General features: G+C 43.8%; 1 protein-coding gene across 4 annotated transcripts in view; it reads right to left on the reverse strand.

The window, feature by feature from the left end:
• CACNA1D (calcium voltage-gated channel subunit alpha1 D) overlaps nt 1-20,834 on the reverse strand; it is a 296,376-nt gene that overhangs the window by 120,779 nt on the left and 154,763 nt on the right. For 2 of the 4 annotated variants that reach the window (XM_064496422.1, XM_064496423.1), the window contains exons 5-8: nt 19,741-19,883; nt 15,305-15,457; nt 14,575-14,771; nt 7,613-7,716 (exon numbers count right to left, since the gene is read on the reverse strand). In XM_064496422.1, the coding sequence (XP_064352492.1) occupies nt 7,613-7,716; nt 14,575-14,771; nt 15,305-15,457; nt 19,741-19,883 (597 nt within the window). Of the gene's footprint in view, nt 1-7,612; nt 7,717-8,278; nt 8,383-14,574; nt 14,772-15,304; nt 15,458-19,740; nt 19,884-20,834 lie in introns of all 4 variants that reach the window. The other 2 variants (XM_031470549.2, XM_064496424.1) reach the window with 1 other exon arrangement.

The following is a 20,834-nucleotide window of genomic DNA, read 5'->3' on the forward strand; positions in this document are numbered from 1 at the left end:
GGTATAACTCAGTGGTAGAGTGCATGCTTAGCATGCATGAGGTCCTGGGTTCATTCCCCAGTACCTCCATTAAAAATTTTTAAAACTATTCATTGAATGATGATTAAGCAATTTCTTCTTAAGGAATCTAAGAGAAAAATACCTAGCAAGATTTTCTGCTTCTTATTAGTCTGCTACATTGAACCCAACCAGGTAGTACAGGGTCAGCCCTAATATCACCTCCAGGCCACGGATAGTTGCCCTCGTCCAGATTGCTGGGAACAAAGTTGTTCAGAAAGCCCTCCAAGACAGGTAATTCACCATTTACCAGTGCTCTTTTAGCCCTGACCCATCCAAATTCTCATAACACTGTGGATCTGTACCTTCATTTCCTTCTCAGAGATATAGCTCTGACTCTCAGAGGGGTTTTTTGTTTGTTTGTTTGTTTCAGAGGAAATATCTTTAATACTATCTTTAAGAGTTTAAAACAAGACAGTGTCCAACAACTCACTCTGTGCCCCTCCCCACAAACTCTCATCTTACAGACCAGGGCAATAATAACGGCTCTCCTTTGCCTGGTGGGACCTGCAAGTGCTCTCACAGGGGAGAAGGATATTTTCATCTTAGGTGCCTCATTTGCTTAAACACTAAAATGTTCTAGGAAAGGAACAACTGCTGAACTTTAAGAAGAGCTCCCTGTACTACAGACATACGGGTCTTGGTACACTGAGCTGCCCCCACTACACCAATATTTGATTTCTGTAAGCAATTTTATCAGCCTATAAAAGAATATTACACAGAAGAGAAAAAAAACTGGCAGAGGTTGACAGTAGCACCTTAGGGCAGCTGTCAATACATTTCTCACAGAAGTTAAATTATTAAATTCATAAATAACCCTTTCACTGTAGAAGTAATCGCAGTTGTTAGTACCACCAACCGAACAGGGAACACAGGAAAATTATGGCTTTAATTTCAACCATTAAGGTACCAGCAGTTTTATCAAGAGCTGAGCCTTTGCATGAAAGCACTGTGATGAATTCTGCTTTAGGACAGAGCTCTCCACTGGCAAAATGGGTGCTTAGAAGGGCACATGGGGCCAGAGGTGCCTCCTGGGTCCTCAGAGGTTTTTGCTACGTGCTATAAAAAAAAGAATTCAGTCAGGAATAGATGACAGCCGCAGCTGATGAGTGAGAGAGCTCTGCTGAATCTGCTGCTAGTGCCTGGCTGCTGTCCACTGCTGTTGCCAGGGAAACAGACGTCAGCTTGATGGAAACAAGGATCAGCGAAAACTTTCACTTACCTCGTTTCCACTGATCCCAACAGCCATTTCTATGGAAACAGCAGCTACGAGCCAGCAGCAGAGAGGTTACCACTCACTTGTTGACATCAGGTGTGGCTACCGGCCTGTGCATTTCAGGTACCATAGTACCAACAGCACCAGGATCTTGCTGTCAGCTACCTCCGACAGCCTTTTAACTCTGCAACAAGCAAGTTCAGTGTTTAAAAGTATATGGAAATGTTTAGCTTGGTTCTTCATTAGAAAAAGGAAATTTAGCATTCTTCCATGTAAAGCTTAAATGGGGCTTAATTTCTTGTTCTACCAAAGCCAAACCACGTGAAGTTACTAAAGGACCACAGACCTTTCTCTCAGCCTTTCAACCCTACTCACAACATTACTTCCAAGTTCAAGAAAAGAGACCTCTGACTGTGTGGACAAATCATTCACATATTAGCCTAATCAAACCAAAGGCAAATCCAGCTAAATATGGGCAAGTATTTAGCTACAAGTGATCATTCAGGACATCTTTGCCTGGAATTCTGCCAGTCTGACCATCATTAATAATTACACACAGGAAAATCTTTTTTTTTTAAACTGGATGAACTCTCTACAAAGAACCCTTTATTTTTAGACTAGACCTCTATGTGCCTTCATAATCTGTTGGTCAAGATATGGAAGCAACTCATTAACTCAATACAATTTTATTTTGTAATATAGTGGTAACCAATCATGCTGATAGCCTGGTTATCCCATTACCTAACAATACTCTATTTCAATGTTGTAAGCAATTCGACTACTCTTCTAAGATGCAGATATGTGTATGTACAGGAAATTTTGTTGTTCAGATGTTGGTAAAGTATTGAATGAGAGCAAAATCTAATCCCAGTCATGAATAATTTATAAGAATGCCTATTTCCAGAGGGTACGTCATCACAAGCAAAACCACCACCATCTACCTACTTGGGTTGCCAACATTTAAGGGGAGGCAATCAGAGGCAATCTCTGATTTACCATGGCTCATAATGGTGTGAATTTAATGGACCTGGGTGTAAATTATGCTGGCTCCTAAATCTGAACCTATTCTGTAAAATTCTGATGTAATACAGTACAGTCTCACACCACCACCACATTCCCTCTGCATCCCCCTGGACCAGAAGTTACACAAGTAAAGTAACCATGACCAAATCTCTATCTAGGTTTTGTATTCCAACTCTTTCCACTATCACCAAGCATCCTTTTCCCCCAGTTACTGTGGATTAAAAGAAACCAAATGGGTTGAAGAAAAATGGGAGTGTCCTGGACAAATGTGAATGAAGTCTGAGGATTAGGAGATGAAATTAATCAATCAGGCTTTTTTTTTTCTTTAAAAAAGTGATTAAGATAGAGGTTCATCTCAATATTGGTCAGTTTGGTATACAATTAAAGAGCCTTCATTTTATGACACTGAATTTATAAAAGAAAAGAGATCTGTGTGGATAAATATTTTATGTATGAAGGAAGATCCAAGCACCAAGACAACAGTATTAAAAACAACTGAATAGAAAACCTATTCATACCATAGGATCCTAAAATTGCCCTTTGGATTTACTGTGAAAAATGGCATGTGGGCCTGATTTCAAAGGCTAACAGAAAGCAGATGCATCAAAGTCTGGGTTACATTACACTAATCTCTTAAGGGTCTTTTTATCTAATCTCTTTCTGGCCACTGCTAAATGCCAGGGATATGACTGCCACTATATAAATATCAGATTATCTAAACTTCTCAGGAGAAATCCATCTAATAGACATCAGAACCTATCTAAGCACTGTGGGTCCTTAGTCTATCTTGGGCAGAGACAAAGGCGAATCAAATCTCTCCTTAACAAGGTCGTATAATTGACCAACTTCTTAATAATTTTCATTTTATCCTCCTGCACCTCTAATAGCATTGCTGAACATTAGATCCTCTAAAAGCAGAAAGCACAGAGACTATTTAGTTTATTAACTCCTGAGTGAAATCGACATGCAAATTAACCCCAATCTATAGGCTTGGTTCTCAAGGAAAAAATTTAGTTTAAAAAGACTGAGTTGATTAGATTTTTCTTGCATCAAATCTCACTCTATACGCTCTTCCTCAAGCAAGTATCCTAACAGTGACCAAGCTCTCTCCACTCTCCAGCTCACTAACTCCTCATGCAACTCCACATGGTTCATATTATTAACATCATTTCACAGACAAGGAGAGTAAAGCTCAAAGACCCAAGTCATTTTACCAAATCTCACAGTTGGTAAAAACTAGAGCAAAGAGTCCAGTCTTGATTATCCGACTCTAAAGCTGATGTTTAACCACTATGTTACAGAAATGCCATTCTCCTCTATTTGTGCAAGAGGAAAAACCAGACATAACCTCAATGATAATTTAGAGCTGCATAATACTTTAGAGCTGACAGAGAACCTCCACAGCCTCCTTGGGACACTGAGTACAGTATTAACATGCGTACAAAGGATGTTTCTCTTGGTCACCTCCTGGGAAGTCCAGAAAACGGTATATTTTAGTTTCCAAACAGCCCCCTTAGTTGTTCCCACTTCACTCAGGGAGGGGACTAGCAGGAGGTCCGTGGATTTAAGATACATTCAATGAGTACAATTCTTCATAGGATATATTCTTCAGAGCACTTCTACATTCATTAGTTGACCTCAAGCCAGCCACCCTGCAGGGAAGGCAGCACGGCAGGACCCCCGTTTGAGGGCGAGGGGATTGAAGTCCTGGCTGCTCGGTGAAGTCACAGAGTTGCTGTGTGACACTGGCAGGACCAGAAACCAGGCCTTCCAGTTCCTGTCTCATCTACCAGTCCCTTCCTGGGGGTCTTCACTCCCATTCAGGGGCTCGGAGGGCCCTCTGCCTAACTGCGGGTATACCTGGCATGGGGTGGGCCCCTGTCCATGACCACCATTTCCCCGGGGAACCCGGCAGTGTGTCTAAAGAAGCAAAGCTCTGAAACACCACTGCATGTTCTTATCTGACCTACCTACTGGCACAAACCCCAAAGGGGACGAGGAGTTAGGTGAACCATTTCAGAAGTGAAAAACCATCAAAGCCACCTTAAGAAGAGACATAATCTGTCTGAATCGTAGGCTTCACTGAGACAGCCTTTCCAAACCCTGGTCATCATGGGACCATCTCCTTAAAAGACGACTTAATGTGAAATAGCCACCCTGGTTACAGATGTTCTCGGCTCCTCCCACAGCACACAATCACCAGAGATAAGTCTTTACCCAGGACCGTGCTCAGCTACATGGGGCTGAAGTTCACAAACTTCATACTCACCTTGAGAAAAAGGGTCGGTGGTAAAACCAAAGTTTTCCCAACGTATATCAGTCTTAACAATGCTTTAAAAATGTACCAACATGAAATTAAGCATGTAGATTAAAATCTGTTCAAGGATACAATAGGATGGCATGGCCATACAGGAAAAAGGAGGAGCCAAGGAGCAGAAACAAATATTTCCACATGGTTAACAGACTTAAAGACACACAGCATCATTTAATGACTCTTCATCAGAAAGCAGCAGCACAGTCTTAAGTGTCTAAAATGGGAGCCTTTTAATTCAGGGCTTTCCAGATTACATCTGTGTCAGTCTGATGGTCCCTAAGGGACTATCCGACCTAAGTCATCTTCCTTTTAACATTTACGTCCTTCAGGTTTTGTACTCCCTCTAGAGTGCCCCCCCCCAAAAAAAACTGGGAAGAACCCTAAGGTTAAAATCAAAAAATTTTTACGTCAGCTTTAACAAGAAAATGAATACAAATGACCCATTTAGATTTTTTTGTTGCTCTGGGGGAAAGTCAAGGAGGAAGGAGGGCAGAGGCAAGGAGGACAGAGGACAGAGAAGCCCAGGTAGCTAACTCTTAGGGGAGGAAGGAACATGCCAGCTCATCATCAGTACCCCCAGTCACACTCCCCCCACCCACGCCCCCGCAGATGCCTTATCTTTTAAGATCTAGCTCACAGACAGGCAGCTTTCACAGCCCCTCAGTCTCCACCTCTACTCTAGCTTGGCCATCCTGCACTGCTTAACAATGTTTCCCCCACCAGACGATGAACATCTGAGCATAAGGCCCCCATTTATGTCTCAGACATCTTGGCACCCTAGCCTCTGGCCCAGAGCCGGGCACTCAACAGGAACTCGGGAAATGCTGACCAAATGAGCGAACACAGCTGAGAGACTGCTCTGCAGACGTGGTTCTTACTTTCCACAAAGTGCCCCCCAGCATTTCCCACCAAGTGGCCTTACAGGTAGGGCAGAATCAGTGTGCAGCCCCCAGGAGCTGGGGCACAATGTGGAACTCATGGACAATTGCTGGGAAGTCTTAGATTTTATTTTTAAAGTTCACATATCATTTGACTCCTTCATAAAGGATCTAGTTTTGTTCTGACACAAAAATGTTTTACAATTACTTATTTTCCTAAACTATGTTTAAGTAAACTCTTCGATTTATCATGATGGGTGCCTATTTTCATCTTCCAGCTTTGGGTACCCCCTGGGGGGGGGGAAGCATATATTTAAAACTCACCATGATAATGAGAAGTCCCTCCCCCCCATTTTTTCCCTCTTTTTCAGATGCTCCATCCTGCTGGGGTGATGTTCCTGCTCTGGGGAGCTCTAAGATAAGGCATGTCACAGGCACTGTTAAAATTAGTCGTTTCCATGGCCTCAGTTTAGTTGGGTTTAGAAGACATGGGGCGCCAAGGAATTCACAACAGAGCTGCTGTTAACCTTGTATGGGCCTTTCCTGTGGTGAAATCAACATGAGACTGTTTCTCCTGGGATAAATTCCACCCTTACAATCCCAACGCTAACCTAAGGCGATGGAAGGTGTTAGGAGGAAGGTACTTTTCAAAGTTTTAAGTGAAAGAACAGGAGGCCTGGGGGCCATTCATCTGCAGAAAGAAGCTTTGGTCTGGGTGGTGGGCAGGGGTATGCTGTCACACCCCTACCTCAGTCCCAGCCCATCCCCCCACTCCTCTCACTGTGGGACAGAGGCTCCTGGACAGGGGTTTCACGTGACAGGGTGTGCCCATGGTGTAAAAAGTGACCACACCTAGTCAAACAGAATTCTAAATTTATTATCCCCTGAAAACAGGCTGGGGAGGCTAGAGGGAATATGAGGAAAGGAAGCAGAAATGGGTAACTAGCTCTGTTTTCTGCTCTGGAAAAAGCAGCGTTTAGAAAAGTGCGATAAAGGTCTCTCCATTGATTCAGTATTGCATGAAGACATCACCTCCCCCAGATAGAAGCTCAGAAAGACAAAGATAAAGAGAGTGAGGAATAGATAAACTGACTTGGAATCAAGTCTATCAACAGGATCTCTCTCCTGAGGATGTCTGAGCTCAGGGAGTGACAAAGGCTCCTCTGGGGACATGGGCGCCTCCTGGGCTTTGGCCACTCCAAGCCCCCCATCAATGGTGATAACCTGGCACTGCTCCTGAGGGTCTGGGAGCCCCAGTTCCCTTCTCTGGGGTCCTCCCTTGTCTGAGGTCCTCCCCTGTCTGGGGTGGCTGTGGGACGGGAAGGGTGCACGGCTGCCCAGAAGGGCTCTGGGATGGTGACTACCGGCAGGGCTAAGGCCCCCTCCTGACCCAGTCTCCACTGAAACCCCTTGATGGACGGTCAATCCACAGAGCCGAGGTGGTCAACAAAATGAAATGTCAAAAACAGTGACTGAGTGACAAGGACAAGGATAAGGCTATAGGAATTTAGATGCAAAAGCTGATTATTACTCTGCATTAAAGAAAGATTCTACAAGTTATGATTAAAAATGAATTTGAGGGAACATTCTCACAATGACAGCAGCAGAAAATGATCCTGAGCTAATAAATGATCCCGATCTGAAGGATGTGCGATTTTGAAACTGTTTATTATTTATGTGCTAACCTAAGCCTATTTCTCCTTTACCATGAAATCTGAAACACCACTGGAAACATTCATGATACATTGTGGGTAACTTAAAAAGGCCACGGTCTGTACCAAAGGGAAGAAAACCACAAAAGACAAAGGCCCTTTCCTGGGTGAGACCAAGGCTGGGAATCCTTTTATTCAGTTTTAATCTACTTCTACACACGGGCATATTAATGCGACTAGCTTCAGGGAAACAGTTTCATTAAATTACTTGCGTTTGGCAAGCATCATAAACACAGAATCTCACAAACAGATACAAGCAGAAAGAATCACAGTTTAGTCCAAAAGCAACACACAGAGGGGACATCAGAGTCCACACGCATGCAGAGAAAGCCGCAGGGAGCAGCTAGGGGACACGCAGAGCCGCCTGACATGTGGCAGCAGCAGAATGTGGAACATGGATCCAACTGCTTACCCACTAAGGACACCAAGAACCAGGTTAAGGACGAAAAATGAGCCAAGGATGATCAGACTAACAAAATACACCCATGGCCATTCCCATCCTATCGCATCATTTACCTGTAAAATGTAAGGAGATCAGTTATCAGTTATCCATTTGCCAAAGAGCAGAGCCCCAGGACCAGCTGCCAGACCACTAGGGCTTTGACCGAAGACTGGTGCTCCTAGGATGGGACCCCGCCAAGGGCCTTCCATTTTGGTTCCTTCAGTGAGGACATGTTCTGCTGCTGAAACCTACCAATGTGGCCCACAAAAAGTCATTTAGCTACTGCTTTGTACCAATTAATCTGCATTACATTTGGATCCAGACCAATAAAGCAATTATAGATATATCTCCTTTTAGGACGGACAAATGGGCAAGCAATGCCAACTATTTAAATCCCAAGTGACAACACTGATTAATTTCTGGTCAATAACTATCCTATAGCTTTCCTTCTTGAAGGCTGGTGAGGTTCCAGGAATCAGCTTGATTTGGGAAGCCTCAGCAGAAAAGAAAGCTAAGCATCTTGGAGGACACAGAAAATGCTTGGCACCCGCCTGGCGGCCCCCACCAACAAAGCCTGTGTGGTCTTGGCAACTGTCCTCAGAACTCTGCTTTCAAGATGAAAGAGGTGTAGCTTACCCGCTCAATACACCAAGTACAAGATTTAGTACGAAAAATGACCCAAAGATGACGAGACTGACAAAATACACCCAGGGCAATTCAAATCCCATAGCATCATTCATCTGCAAGAAATAAGACGGTCTCATAGGAGTGGGTTAAAAAGAGAATCTAATAAGGAGAGAGGATCACATTAGAGACAGCATTCTATACATTTAATGAAACATTTACTTTGCTGCAAATCAAACAACAGTAACCAAAGCACATTCATTATATATTCTCAACACACACACACACACAGAGTCACCAAAGTTTTCTGGGCAAATAATAGCAACAGCAACCTTTGGCCACTGGGAGGGAAATCAGCTGGGATTTGGCTCTTTCTCACAGGAAACTGTCTTGATAAGGGTTTTTTCAGAAAAGATTTTTGTAGAAGAAAAACTGCTGCTTAGCTGGAAACTATTTTCTACTCTTCTCAAGTTATTAGTACTATTTTTGCTTTCAAAATTTGTGATGGTGGAAAAGTCTTAGTTACAGGGACAAATTTGCAACATTTGACTCTATAAATTTTTTTCTTAAAAACCAAACAAAACACCCTGAGGGGGGAGGGCATAGCTCAATCGATAGAGCACATGCTCAGCATGCACAGGGTCCTGGGTTCAATCCCCAGTACTGCCTCTAAAAATAAATGGATAAAACTAATTTCCTCTCCCTCCTCCCCGCAAAAAACAACCCTGAAATAATAACTTTCCATTAGTAGCCAACCTATCCAAGGAAACCTAATCCACTTTAAACCTGTATTATCTGCAATCAGTGAGTGCAAGCACAGCTAAATTAATTCAAAGAAGGAAAGTATTCAGAAGTCAGCTAACTGACACACATTCAAGGGTATTTTGGGGAATGAGATTTTTCCCAATTGCATCCATGGGAAGGATCTAGGAGAAGGGAAAGAAAAAAGCCTCTCTCCCCTACACCTAGCTTGAACCAACAAGACCCACCCTTGGAGAGCTGGCTCCAGCAGTGAGCTTCCCAAAGGAATCTGGCGCCCCTAATTCTGGGACAAGCTCAAGCAGCGCAGTCAGACATGGCTGCCCCAACACATCTTCCCGGGAGAGGTTCAGTCATGAGCAATTTCCCTGCTGGAATAAACAGGTGTTTTAAGGTTCACGGCTGGATGGAACTTACCAGCAGCACAAGTTAGCATTAAATTGGGCAAACACTTCTCCCAGAAAGAAGTTGTTAAGGACCAGTCAGGGGACAGAATGAGTGACGTCATGCTTGACTTTGCTAGAACACCCAGAATCTCCAGCTAATAGAACAGTATACAGTCTGGGCCAATTCATAGTTCTTGTGTGCAGGGTCAAGCCCTTAGGACTTAAAGCATGCGCTTTCCTCTACATTATCCGGCTCTAGGTTTTAGCTTTACAGAATGAAGCTCATGCATTTCACTGTTTGTTTCATGCAGAAACCAAATAGAAAAAGAAAACATCAAAAAAAAAAAAAAAACAACTAACATCTGTTGCTGAAGTTGAAGGAGAGGGCATTAAATCCCTTCTGAAACACCTGTTTGGCCACATGAAAATTGATGTGCTCAATAGAACTCATATCAGTCTGCACATCTTACATTGGCAATTAGGGTAATGAATGAGCCAGGGCCGTGGCTGCAATTGTTGATCTAATTAAGTTGGATAAACTAATTTCAGCAGGAAGGCCCAGGGTAATTCTTCCAAAGCAACTGTGCCACTAAACTTATTTAAAAACCCATGAGCAGAGGAGAAGAAACAGGCTGCCTGGTGTAGTGGCCAGAGCTCAGCCTGAAGTCAGACCCTTCCACAGAGACCTCTGTGGGCCCATTTCCTCTCTGCTGGAGCAGGAGGAATGCACGTGGCAGGGCAGTGTGTGCTCATGGGGAGGGAAGGATGTGCACGTCCAGGGCCCCCACCAGGAGACTTTGTGCTCCCACACTGTGGCAAAGTAGGTCAGCCGTCAGCCGACACTCTGCCCTGCCCATCCTCTTTCAGGCCTCAGTCCCATGGCCCAGAGAATGGCTCCAGGAACAGCTGTCTGCTCCCACTTGAGAGGGAACTTTTCCTCCAAATAAAGAAACTTTTAATTGTTTAGGAATCAGTGTTCAACAGACTCCTATTCTCTCATTTGCTCAAATCAGAAATATTACCTGGAATAACAGCTGGGGGCTGAGGGGAAAACCAAGGCCACAGGAGACTTTAAATTTCCAGAAGGTGGGAAAGAGAAACAAAAATTAAGCTTTAGGGGCCAGTCTTTCTCCCAACTAAACCTTCTCAACAAGGGTCTCTTTTCAGAGGCTAGTATTTCTTAGACCTTACCACACACATGGGACAAGTCAGAACTGGCAAGCTGGTCCCCCAAACCCCCACATGAAAATAGAGACTGTGCTTGGGATTTTGTCTGCATGGTCTTTGTCAACAATGGAGAAATCGGCATGAGCTCAGGCATTTCAATTTAGATTTTTGAAGTATATCAAAGTCTTCATGTGGTGTCACCCAGTACTCAGGAAATAATAATCCATTTGGTTTCAGTTTTCCCTCACTTCAAAGGCTGAAATGCACATCCATGTCTCCAATTAAAGGCTAACCTGAGGCTTTTTGTTTTTTTCTAACTGTTGCTAACACTACTAGAAACTTGATATATTGGTGGTACTTCCCTGAGCATGGAATAAGAGAAAGGCGAAGAAAGGCAAGCTGTTGGTGAAATAGAGAGGGGTCTCCCAGATAACAGGAATGAAGGAGACTGTCAGCTTGGCTGAGACAGAACTTCCCGTTCGGTCTGACAGCCAGCGCTGCCATGGATGTGCTGAGAAAAGAGCTTGGCACTAAAGCAAAAGGCCATAAACGATTTATATGGATAGCTCTCTCCTGAAACCAATACTATTTTACTTAATTTCCTATACTTAAAAACATTTCCTCCAAGTTGAAAGAAAAAAATGAAATCAAGTAGTGTTATTCTGCATCTTGTGGACAACAAAATTGAAGCCCAAGAGTTTTGGTGACCTACCCAAGGTCACATGCCTGGCCCTAGGCAGCCTCAAGGCTCTTTCCTTGCACTTCACCCTTCTGCCTCTAAGGACATCAAATACATGTGGGTCAGATGGCAGCTTAATTATGTCTATGGAATTCACCTTGTAAGAGAGTGCTAAAAAAAATTATGTTTCTCCAGAAGTTAAGAATCCCCTCCCCACACATCCACGTGGCTCTGTTACATGTGTGTCATTCTGCATACTGGGCCCCCCTGCATTTCCCTTGTCAAGACCCTGCTGGCCACTTGCCAGGCACTCTGGAGAGTTGTGGCATCAACGGGCTTGAGAACACTGACTGAATATGATCTTGACAAGATGCAAAATCATCCCTGCAAAGACTTTGTCCATCATATACAAACACCTAAAGGACTGAGAAATCTCCTCGCAATCAACATTTAAAATCTAATCTCCTTAGTTCTGTCTCAGATGCTCCCTTTACATCCTGGTTGTGGATAAAAATGGCATTTAAACATGGTGCATCTACACTGAAGCAATGGGATGAGACACCTGAAGTGTAACTGGTATTTGCCGAGCACCTGCTCTGGGCCAGGTGCTGTGCTGGGCAGGGATGTCCTGTTCTGGAACAGAACTGTGTGGCTTCCAGCCGACCGTGGCCCATAAAGTATGGAAAAGGCTGGGGCCCTGGCTCCTGCCTAGTCTATGCTGAGTTAATAAATGCAATCAACAAGTAATTAAAAGCAACCTGACATGTTTCAGAGAATAAGATCTTTCTGAGCACTCTGGAAGACATTACTGAGCTGCCCCCTAGTGTTTGAGAAGAGCTCATGAACCTCTGACAGTGGAAGAATGTCAAGGACAGAGGGCTGGGTTCTAGTCTAGACCAGGGGTCACTGAACTACGATCTGCAGGCCAAACCCAGCCCATCACCTGCTTCCGCATGGCCCATGAGCTGAAAATGGCTTTTACATTTTTAGATGGTGAGGAAAAAAATCAGCAGTATCTTAAGACCCAGGAAAGCGCTACAAAATTCACATTTCAGTGTCCACAGATAATTATCAGAAGGAAGCCACAGGTTCCCATGTTGTCTACAGCTACTTCCAAGTGACATGGGCAAAACTGGAGTAGTTGTGACAGAGACACTACAGTCTGCAAGACCAAATATGGCCTAGCCCCTTATAAAAAAGTCTGTAGACCCCTGTTCTAGATCATGGACCACAGCACTTGCAGTAGGACCCTGGGGATGTCCAGGGGTCTGTATTCCACTGTTTCTGAGATGTTCTATAAAGGGATATAGACTGGAATAATGTTGGTAAATTATTGGAGTTCCTCCGTTGGAATAAAGATGCCATGTAATTCATAGAGAATGTAATTATTATATTGTCAAATTATTAGCTCTGTGATTGTCATATGAATAATAGAGGTAATAATTATATCATCTTAGGTGATACTTAACGGTTCTCAGGAAAGCAAGTGAAACTTTTGTTTCTGGGTGCATGGAGTTTCCTCTCCTTTCATCACACACTCCCAGAGTTTTCACTTGCGTGGCAACAGGAACATCGTCATGAGAGGATCAACGTGCAGAAACATAATAAAGGATAAAACTGTCCATTAGTCAAGGCATGTTGGATCGGCAACGGACAATTCACTGTGACAATAGGGAGAACAGAGCTGTGGGGAGTCACAGATTTTTTGTCTGTTTGTTTTCAATCAGAATGTTGTCTTCTGTACTCTTTGTGTGGGGGAAGGATCAGTTTGGGCTAGTTGGATGATACTTTTTCTATTTATCAGAAACTCCAAGGGAAGACTGGTTATGAGAATGTCACTAATCTATGTAGGAGTTGCAACTTAGGAAGTAACAGTGAAAACAAACACTTTACATAATTAGAGGGTCCCCTTGCAGGGCCATGGACCTGGCTCATCCAATAGAATCTCTTTCCTTCTTCCTCTTCATGAAAGCCATTGTGTTATGGATATAAATAACAGATGTGCATACCCACAGAGAGACACACTCGTGCGCGCGTACACACACACACACAAACACACACACACACACACTCTCCTATGACAATAAGAAAAGGAGGGGGGCAAGATAGAACATGTTGGTGATGCTTAAAAAAACCTTATTACCAAACTAGATTCATACTTGAGGGATGAAAATAAAAACATACCTCCTTTGCTTAACATTGAATATACAGGGACTCCTACAATCCTGTAAGTATGGTGCTCACTGGTGAAGGGAAGCAAAAACTCTATTCATAACCATTACATGCTACAATCTCTGAAGTTACAGAGTAATGGGAAATTCAATCAAGTGTCTGAAAGTTAGATCCTGTCAGAAGCTCCTTCTCAATCTGCAGGCATTCTAACTAGAGACTGCTCATTCAAGAAGTATTTTATTACTAACTGCCTTATAACAAATCATTATTGGAATCTGGGTTAATCCTGTTTGGACTTGAGTTTAGGCTCAAAATCCGCAAGTCGGCTGTTTTTTCCAGCAACTCTGTGCCGTGGAAAATCATTTCTAAACTTCTATGAGCTTTTCCCAACTCTATCAGGCAAAGAAGTAAACAAACAAACTCTGCTCTGAGAAAAGGCTGTTAAAATATGACTGCTCTTCATTTATAGCCAACCCCCTGGCTCCATCAGGAATAAGAACCAGGCGGCAACCACACAAAGGGTATCCCTCTGTGCTCACAGACAGCTCCACCAGCCCCGGAAGGCTGACGAGCCACCTCTGCATGCTCTGCCAGAGGTCCTGACTCCAAAGAAAAAACGGAGAGAGCAGAGGGCTTATGCTGGGCTGATTTATAGTAATACTGAAGATGCAAAAGGGAAATACTGTAATAAGGGAAAACCCGACTTTGGCTTTAAGGCTGTCCTAAGCAATGGAAAGCATGAAAAGGATCCAGTTCATGTTGTCTATCTCCTGTATAGGGCCTAGTAGAACAAGATTTAGTCCATGGAGTCCAGGAGCCTCTTAACTGGGGAAATGACCTCTGGCTTTCTAAGCATTTAATCAGGACAGCCCTGGCCTGCTGGAGTTCCTCCTAAAAACCAGACTGCTGGGCAAAACCAGCCCAGTGGGACTGGGGATGGAGAGAGCCAACATTCTGTAGCGGCTTTCTAGAGCTGAAACTAAGGCCCTGAGGTGGGGATGACAGGTCCTGAGTGAAGGGAGGGTCTGCATCCCTTCCCAAAGAACTCACTTCTGGGGTTTCTTTTCTAGCCAATGGCTCTAGCTAATGAAACACTTCTATCCAAGGAAAGAACATTCCACAGACTCTCTCCTCAAGCTGCTTACCCAGTAGAGCACGTCTGTCCAGCCCTCCATGGTGATGCACTGAAACACGGTGAGCATGGCAAAGGCAAAGTTATCAAAGTTGGTGATGCCTCCATTGGGGCCAACCCAGCCACTCCGACACTCCGTGCCATTGGCGGTACACTGGCGTCCATTCCCTGAGAACGCACATGGTGCTGGGTCCTCTTCAGCTACAACATCTGCCAACAGAGGAGGAAGGCTTCAGAACTCAAGGGAGAGGGGAGCATCAGGAAACCAAGCCACAGAAGCTGTTGTCCCCTTGCCAGACCCTGGAACGCCCTACGTCCCAGCTACGCTGTCTTGGACTCCTCTTGTCCTTCAAGGTTCACTTCACATATTCCCTCCTTCATGGGATTTGCCATTTCCTCTACTCAGAGTCCACTGCTCTCTCCTCTGTCCTCACTTTTACAGAACCTTTCTTCAGCCTATACAAAACAACACTGCTGATTCACCTCGTGGTCTAGTTTTCAGAGTCCTTGTCAGAATACATTACATAGGAAATTAAGATAGAAAAGGAGACTAAATTCTCATTTATTCTGAATATAATTCAAACTAACAACTGGCTTAGATTTACTGGTGTATTTGGCTTTCTTTTCTCTCTCTCTCTCTCTCTCTCTCTCATTTTGTTTTAGATTTTCCCCAAACTGCAGAAGTTATTTTTGGGAAAGCTGAATTTTTAAAAAGTAAGGTTATCTACCATTTCATTACTCACCTGAATCAACAAAAAAACATGTTTTGTGCATTTTTCCAATAAAAAGTTCCAATCCTATAATAGCATAGATTATGATTACAAACAATACCAAAAGGGCTATGTGAAGGAGGGGAACCATGGCTTTTATAATGGAGTTCAGGACAACTTGTAAACCTAGGAAAGAGAAAAATAAGTTAGTGAGCTAGGAAATATTTCAATGACATATGTGTTTATGTGTGTGTGTGTGTATAAAATTCCTAATGATGCCTGATCTGTGTATGACACATAGTAATAAAACTCGAAGGGCTATTTCATAGCTTTTCTTTTTTTTCCATAGCTTTTAACATTAAGCCTGGATGTGAGATAAGTTAAAAAGGAACCTTAAAGATCATCTAATCCAACTCCTTCAACTTAAAAGATGGAAAAACTAAGGCCGGGAGAGGGGACTGCTGGATATGAAAGTCACTCATTTACACATTCATTCATCCATTTAACAAAATTCCTTGAACATCTACCTCGCGGCAAGCGCAAGGTTTAGGTGCCTTGCGGAGTGTGGAGATGTGTTACATAACGTGGCTTCTCTCAAAGAGGTTATTTTCTAGGAGAAGACGTAAGAATTAAACACAAATTAAGGTAGCACACAGATGCTGGGTGAGTAATACCACACCGTTAAAATTAAAGACAGATGAAAGAAGAAAGAGGACTGGGCAGCAGTCTCCCTCTCAGGAGGGCCTGAAGGCTGAGGAGGGTGCATTTCCACTGGCGTGTGGGCATGCACGGGGGAGGGGCTACTCCAGGCAGAGAGAAGAAAGCACCAAAAGCACAGAAGCAAGCTTGCACCACATGGGCTGGGGGTGGTGAGTCTCAGCTGGCGGTCACACAGTGGGAAAGGGTATCAGGAAAGACAAGCAGATTGCAAGCTAGGTAGCTCTGAGTTTGGGATTCGTATTACAGCGCCAGACTTCAGACCATCAGCAAAGGGAAGTCTCTATTTTTAAACAGTAAAAAAAATCAAACAAAAGTTTAATAACATGTATACATGGGGGAGATCCAGGAAAATTCAAAAGGCAGTCTTTTTAGAAATATAAGTGGGGTAGCTGTAGGCAAGAGAGGCAGAGAAGTAGCTGGAGGGTGTGGGGCCTCCAGGTAGGACAGGGTAAGGATCCAGATGAGATCAGAACTCAACAAGCAAGTCTGAGGGAGAGGAAGGTGCCCGGGGAGGCAGGGTCATGATGCTAATCCTAGTGCCTGAACAAAGATAAGCCTGTCAAAAGGAGGCTCCTCAGGAATGAGGGAGGTAGGAGAGGGGCAGAGGATGGAAGGGGTGAGATCAACTAGACCCAGTGAGTTTGATCACTGGCTTAACACAAAGAGGGAAGCGTCCTGCAGCTGACACGTGGACTTGTGAGATGAGGGAGGAACACAGAAACCTGGAAGCTACTCACAGAGTAACACTCAGAGCCATGGTACAGGAAGAGAAAAGACCACGGGAAGAGGGATGGTTGGGCAACACTCGTTACTGGGTGGAAGGAAATAGGAGACTTAAGGAGAGTGGTTAGCAGGAAACCACAGCCCCACCAGATCCAGGCTGCCTGATCCACCAGGCGCCTGTGTGCCCTGCGCTCCTCCTGTCACCCATGACCTCAGCTTCCCTCCGTATAACTCACTCTTTTCCCCCTTTCTTGTCTGTCTCTTCCTCTCCTCACGGTCTCTAACTCTTTCAAACTGGCCTTTTCTAATATCTTCTCACTTTCCCAATACATATTCAACGAACAAAAGAATATAAGAAGTTGAGATGCTACAATTAAATGAGTTAGAAGTCAGAACACACCATGTAGAGACACAAAACAGCAATTACAAGAAAAGTTCACCATGATAAGAAGTACACAGGAAAAGGTGGGGGCAGGGATGGGGAGGGAAGAGTGATAAGAGAGTTTCGGACTTGCAAAGAGCCTCTTTCCAGATGCTCATTATGACAAAAATCCTCAGTACTGCCTTCAGATATTTAAATGTTCAAGTGGTTTCTTTTGGGGAAAAAAATGATCAGTAGGATGACTTTTAATGTTTTCATCTTCCATAAGGAATAGACGGTGTGGAAAAGAAACATCTGCTCTCATCTACTTGGACAAAGAGCTTTTTGTTTGTCTTTTCATTTTTTTTTTCTTAAGACATGGATGGGCCATCCAAAATCATCATCCAGTAGTTATTCTTAATTGTATGGCACTGAGCAGTATGTTTCATAAATGTGGTTATGTTTAATACATTTCATTTAAGTGCAATGTAACAATTACTGTTACAGTTAAATACAATATCACTATTATATTTCAAATTTTCAATATTTTGGATTAGTCAAATTTATGAGATAATGACATTGTATGTAATGTGAACGTGTACACTTTCACGACATTAGGCTCCTTTGTATACAACCAATATGTACAGCTGATCTCATGGGATTCTAACCAAGGAGGCAGTGAAATGGAGTAGAAAGAACACTGGGCCAGGAGCTAGGAGGCTACGGGTCTGGCCTTGTTTGGCCACCCACTAATTGTAAGAACCTGCTTAAGTCACTACCTCTTTCTTGCACGAGCTTCCTCATCTAGAAGATGGTACTTGTGGACTGGGTGATCTTGAGGGTTCTTTCCCACTTGACAGTCGAGGATTCAGACACATATTTATCAGCTGAGTATGGGTGGTTAAGAGCTCCATAAACATCTGAAGGGCTCTATTTGAAACACATTTTTACCTTCCCATGAATGAACATCTATTCACACACACACACACAAAATCATGCCTTGTAGGCCAGTCCAAGTTCTCTTTAGAAGGGATTAGATAGTTCCCAGAGAAGTGTAAACAGTCACACCTTCCCTGGCATTTTTAACAATTTCAGGCACTTAAGAAATCACTGGTCCACAGCTGCAAACCAGCACAGGAAAGAGCCTGACCCAGAGGGCCCGACCCATCTCCCCAAAGCCTAGTCAGGCCTGAGGAGAGACTTGGAGTTTCCCCACCAGGGCAGTTAATGAACATGGGCTGAGAAGTCCTTACGTATGACTCAGATCCACGAAGCTCACAGCACATACCGCAGACAGGCCGGCCTGTCATTTGCTCTTTGGGGGAAAAAAGTTGTCGTGGTTACTTTTAAATTAGATTAAGCTGTAACAACTGAATCTGAAACCTCATGTTTGCTCACTGAACTTCTCATATAATCATATTACACACAACAGGGCTGATCATTTCCAACGTATTTCTATTTTTCTCAATTGCTTCCAGACAGTTTTGTGGTTTTGACTTGCACTGATCTTTTTCAATGAAAATAAATGAACCATCTGGAAAAACAAGTACACATAAAAAACAAAACAAAACACCACTTCCTACATTTAAAAATGTTAAATTTGGAATTTTTTTTTCTGGAGAATTTTTGGTGCTTTCTGAAAGCCAGCAGGTTCAATAAAATTTCATGAAGAACTTCTGGAGAGGCAAAAACATGATCTTTGTTCTTCTGATGGCTTTACGAGTTGTGAAAAAAAGGCACATCTCACAGTCCCATATCCGTCCTCCAGATGAAAGCAGGCAGCCACCTCACAGCCATGGTCCTTAGAAAGGCAGGAGGACCTCGACCCTCCAAAGTCCCCAGGAGGTGGGTGGGTGGTGTACTCTCAGGGACAGAACTCGGTGAAGGACACTCCATGCTCCTTATGGAAGTTCCTGGCCAGGGCACAGGTGGGGCATCTGTTTCAACTCAAGCAGCACTGAACTTGGCCCAGATATCTAGCGCCTGGCCTGGACAGGTAGCGTAGCCTAGTGGATGACAACAGCACCTCTCACTCTAAGACTATGCTCCAGCCCTTGGCATGGGCTCTCCCTCCATCACTGCACTCAGTCCTCACAACAACCTTTAAGCAGGCACTACTGTGCCCTGCATGTGGGGGAGGACACAGAAGCATTCACCTCTTCCCCACAGTGGACAGGAACAGTTCCTCTATTAGAGAGTTAAGTGAATTTTCAAGATTCTAGCCACTGGTTGCTCTCATTTTGCAAATAAGGCAGTCAGCTGAGCCCTCCAACACCCTCATCTACTTAACCTGCCACGTGCAGAGGGGCAGACTTGGGAGTGGGAGGAGGTGACAGTAGTGTGGTGTTGGAGAACAAAGACCAGACTGGACTCAGGAGGCCTGACCTCCAGGTTTCCCGTCACAACCTCCTTTATCTCCACAAGAGAAATTTCTCCCACAACATCAAGAAGACAACAATCATATCCAGCCCCTGAATCAGGGCTGTCACGTAGACCCAAAGTGACAATACAAGCAGAAGTGCTTCATAAAGGGCAAAGGCATATGAGACCTTGACTCCTACACAACAACTCACCTCATCACACCCCATTTCATAATTCTGAGACCCACCCAGGAGGAAAAAAAAAATCAACAAACTCTGGGCTTTAGGAAACGAAATGTGCTTACTGGGCACTCCTGATACTAGTCGAAGTGGTCTTAACACTCGAAAGGCGCGGAGGGCTTTGACATCAAAGCCTCCCGATTTGCCACTGGAGTGGTTACCGCCTTCTGTTTCTTTGGTTAATTGTTCCAAAATTACACTAAACAATCTGAAAGAAAAAGAGAGGAAGAAATGTTAGAGTCTGTCACCCAGGGAAGCAAAACAGGATGGTGATAGTAGTTATTTTTGAACAAGGGCTAATTCTGTATTGGCTGCTGCTTAAATAAAGGGAAGGTAATGCAGAGGCAAGAATCAGACTGTGACCCCTGGCCGTGGCCCCTACATCTAAAAGGACTGGGGTCGGGGATTGATCTCACCCAGTTTCCTGCCAATGGAGCATCCTAGTCAGCCCCCTGGAGGCTGGATGCTAGAGGGGTATCTGATGATGACAGGTATCCGATGATGACAGTGGAATTGCCCAAATAGCAATAACGATGACAATAATCGTAGCAGCTACCATTCAGGAGCAGTCAGTATATCCTAAGCACTTAACATGCATTACCTCATGAATCCTCAAAAACGTTATGCAACGGGAATCATGAACTCCATTTTACATATGAAGAAACAAACTGGATGAGAACAAGTAACTTGCTAGAAGCCACAAAACGAGTGGCAGATCTAACACGAATCCAGGTATGCTGGCCCCATCGGAATGTACGTTCCGTAAGGGCAGTGAATTGTAGTCTGTTTCTTCATGTTTTCATTTAGTCTATTCTAGCCTAGTGCGCACAACAGTTCCTTACACACAGGGAGCATTCAAAAAATGTCTCCTGAATTAATCCACGAATGAAGATTGACTTCAAAGTTCCAAATCTTAATCAATATATCACACCACTTCCAATACAGTCACTGGCACATGCACCCCTCCACCTCCAGAGGGATGTTCAGGGAATGATGTAAATCCAGATGCTAAGGAGCTGTGCAAAGGCCAACAGCAGTAACCAAAAGGAAGGTATTAATATCATCATTTTCTCTTTTGAAATGTGAATAATATTGTATCTGGCAGCCACGACAAATTTTTTCCTACTCTCAGAAGGTTTTCTGAGTAAAGCTATTTCCA

Source organism: Camelus dromedarius, chromosome 17 (genome assembly GCF_036321535.1).
Source record: "Camelus dromedarius isolate mCamDro1 chromosome 17, mCamDro1.pat, whole genome shotgun sequence".
Classification (NCBI taxonomy): Eukaryota; Metazoa; Chordata; class Mammalia; order Artiodactyla; family Camelidae; genus Camelus; species Camelus dromedarius.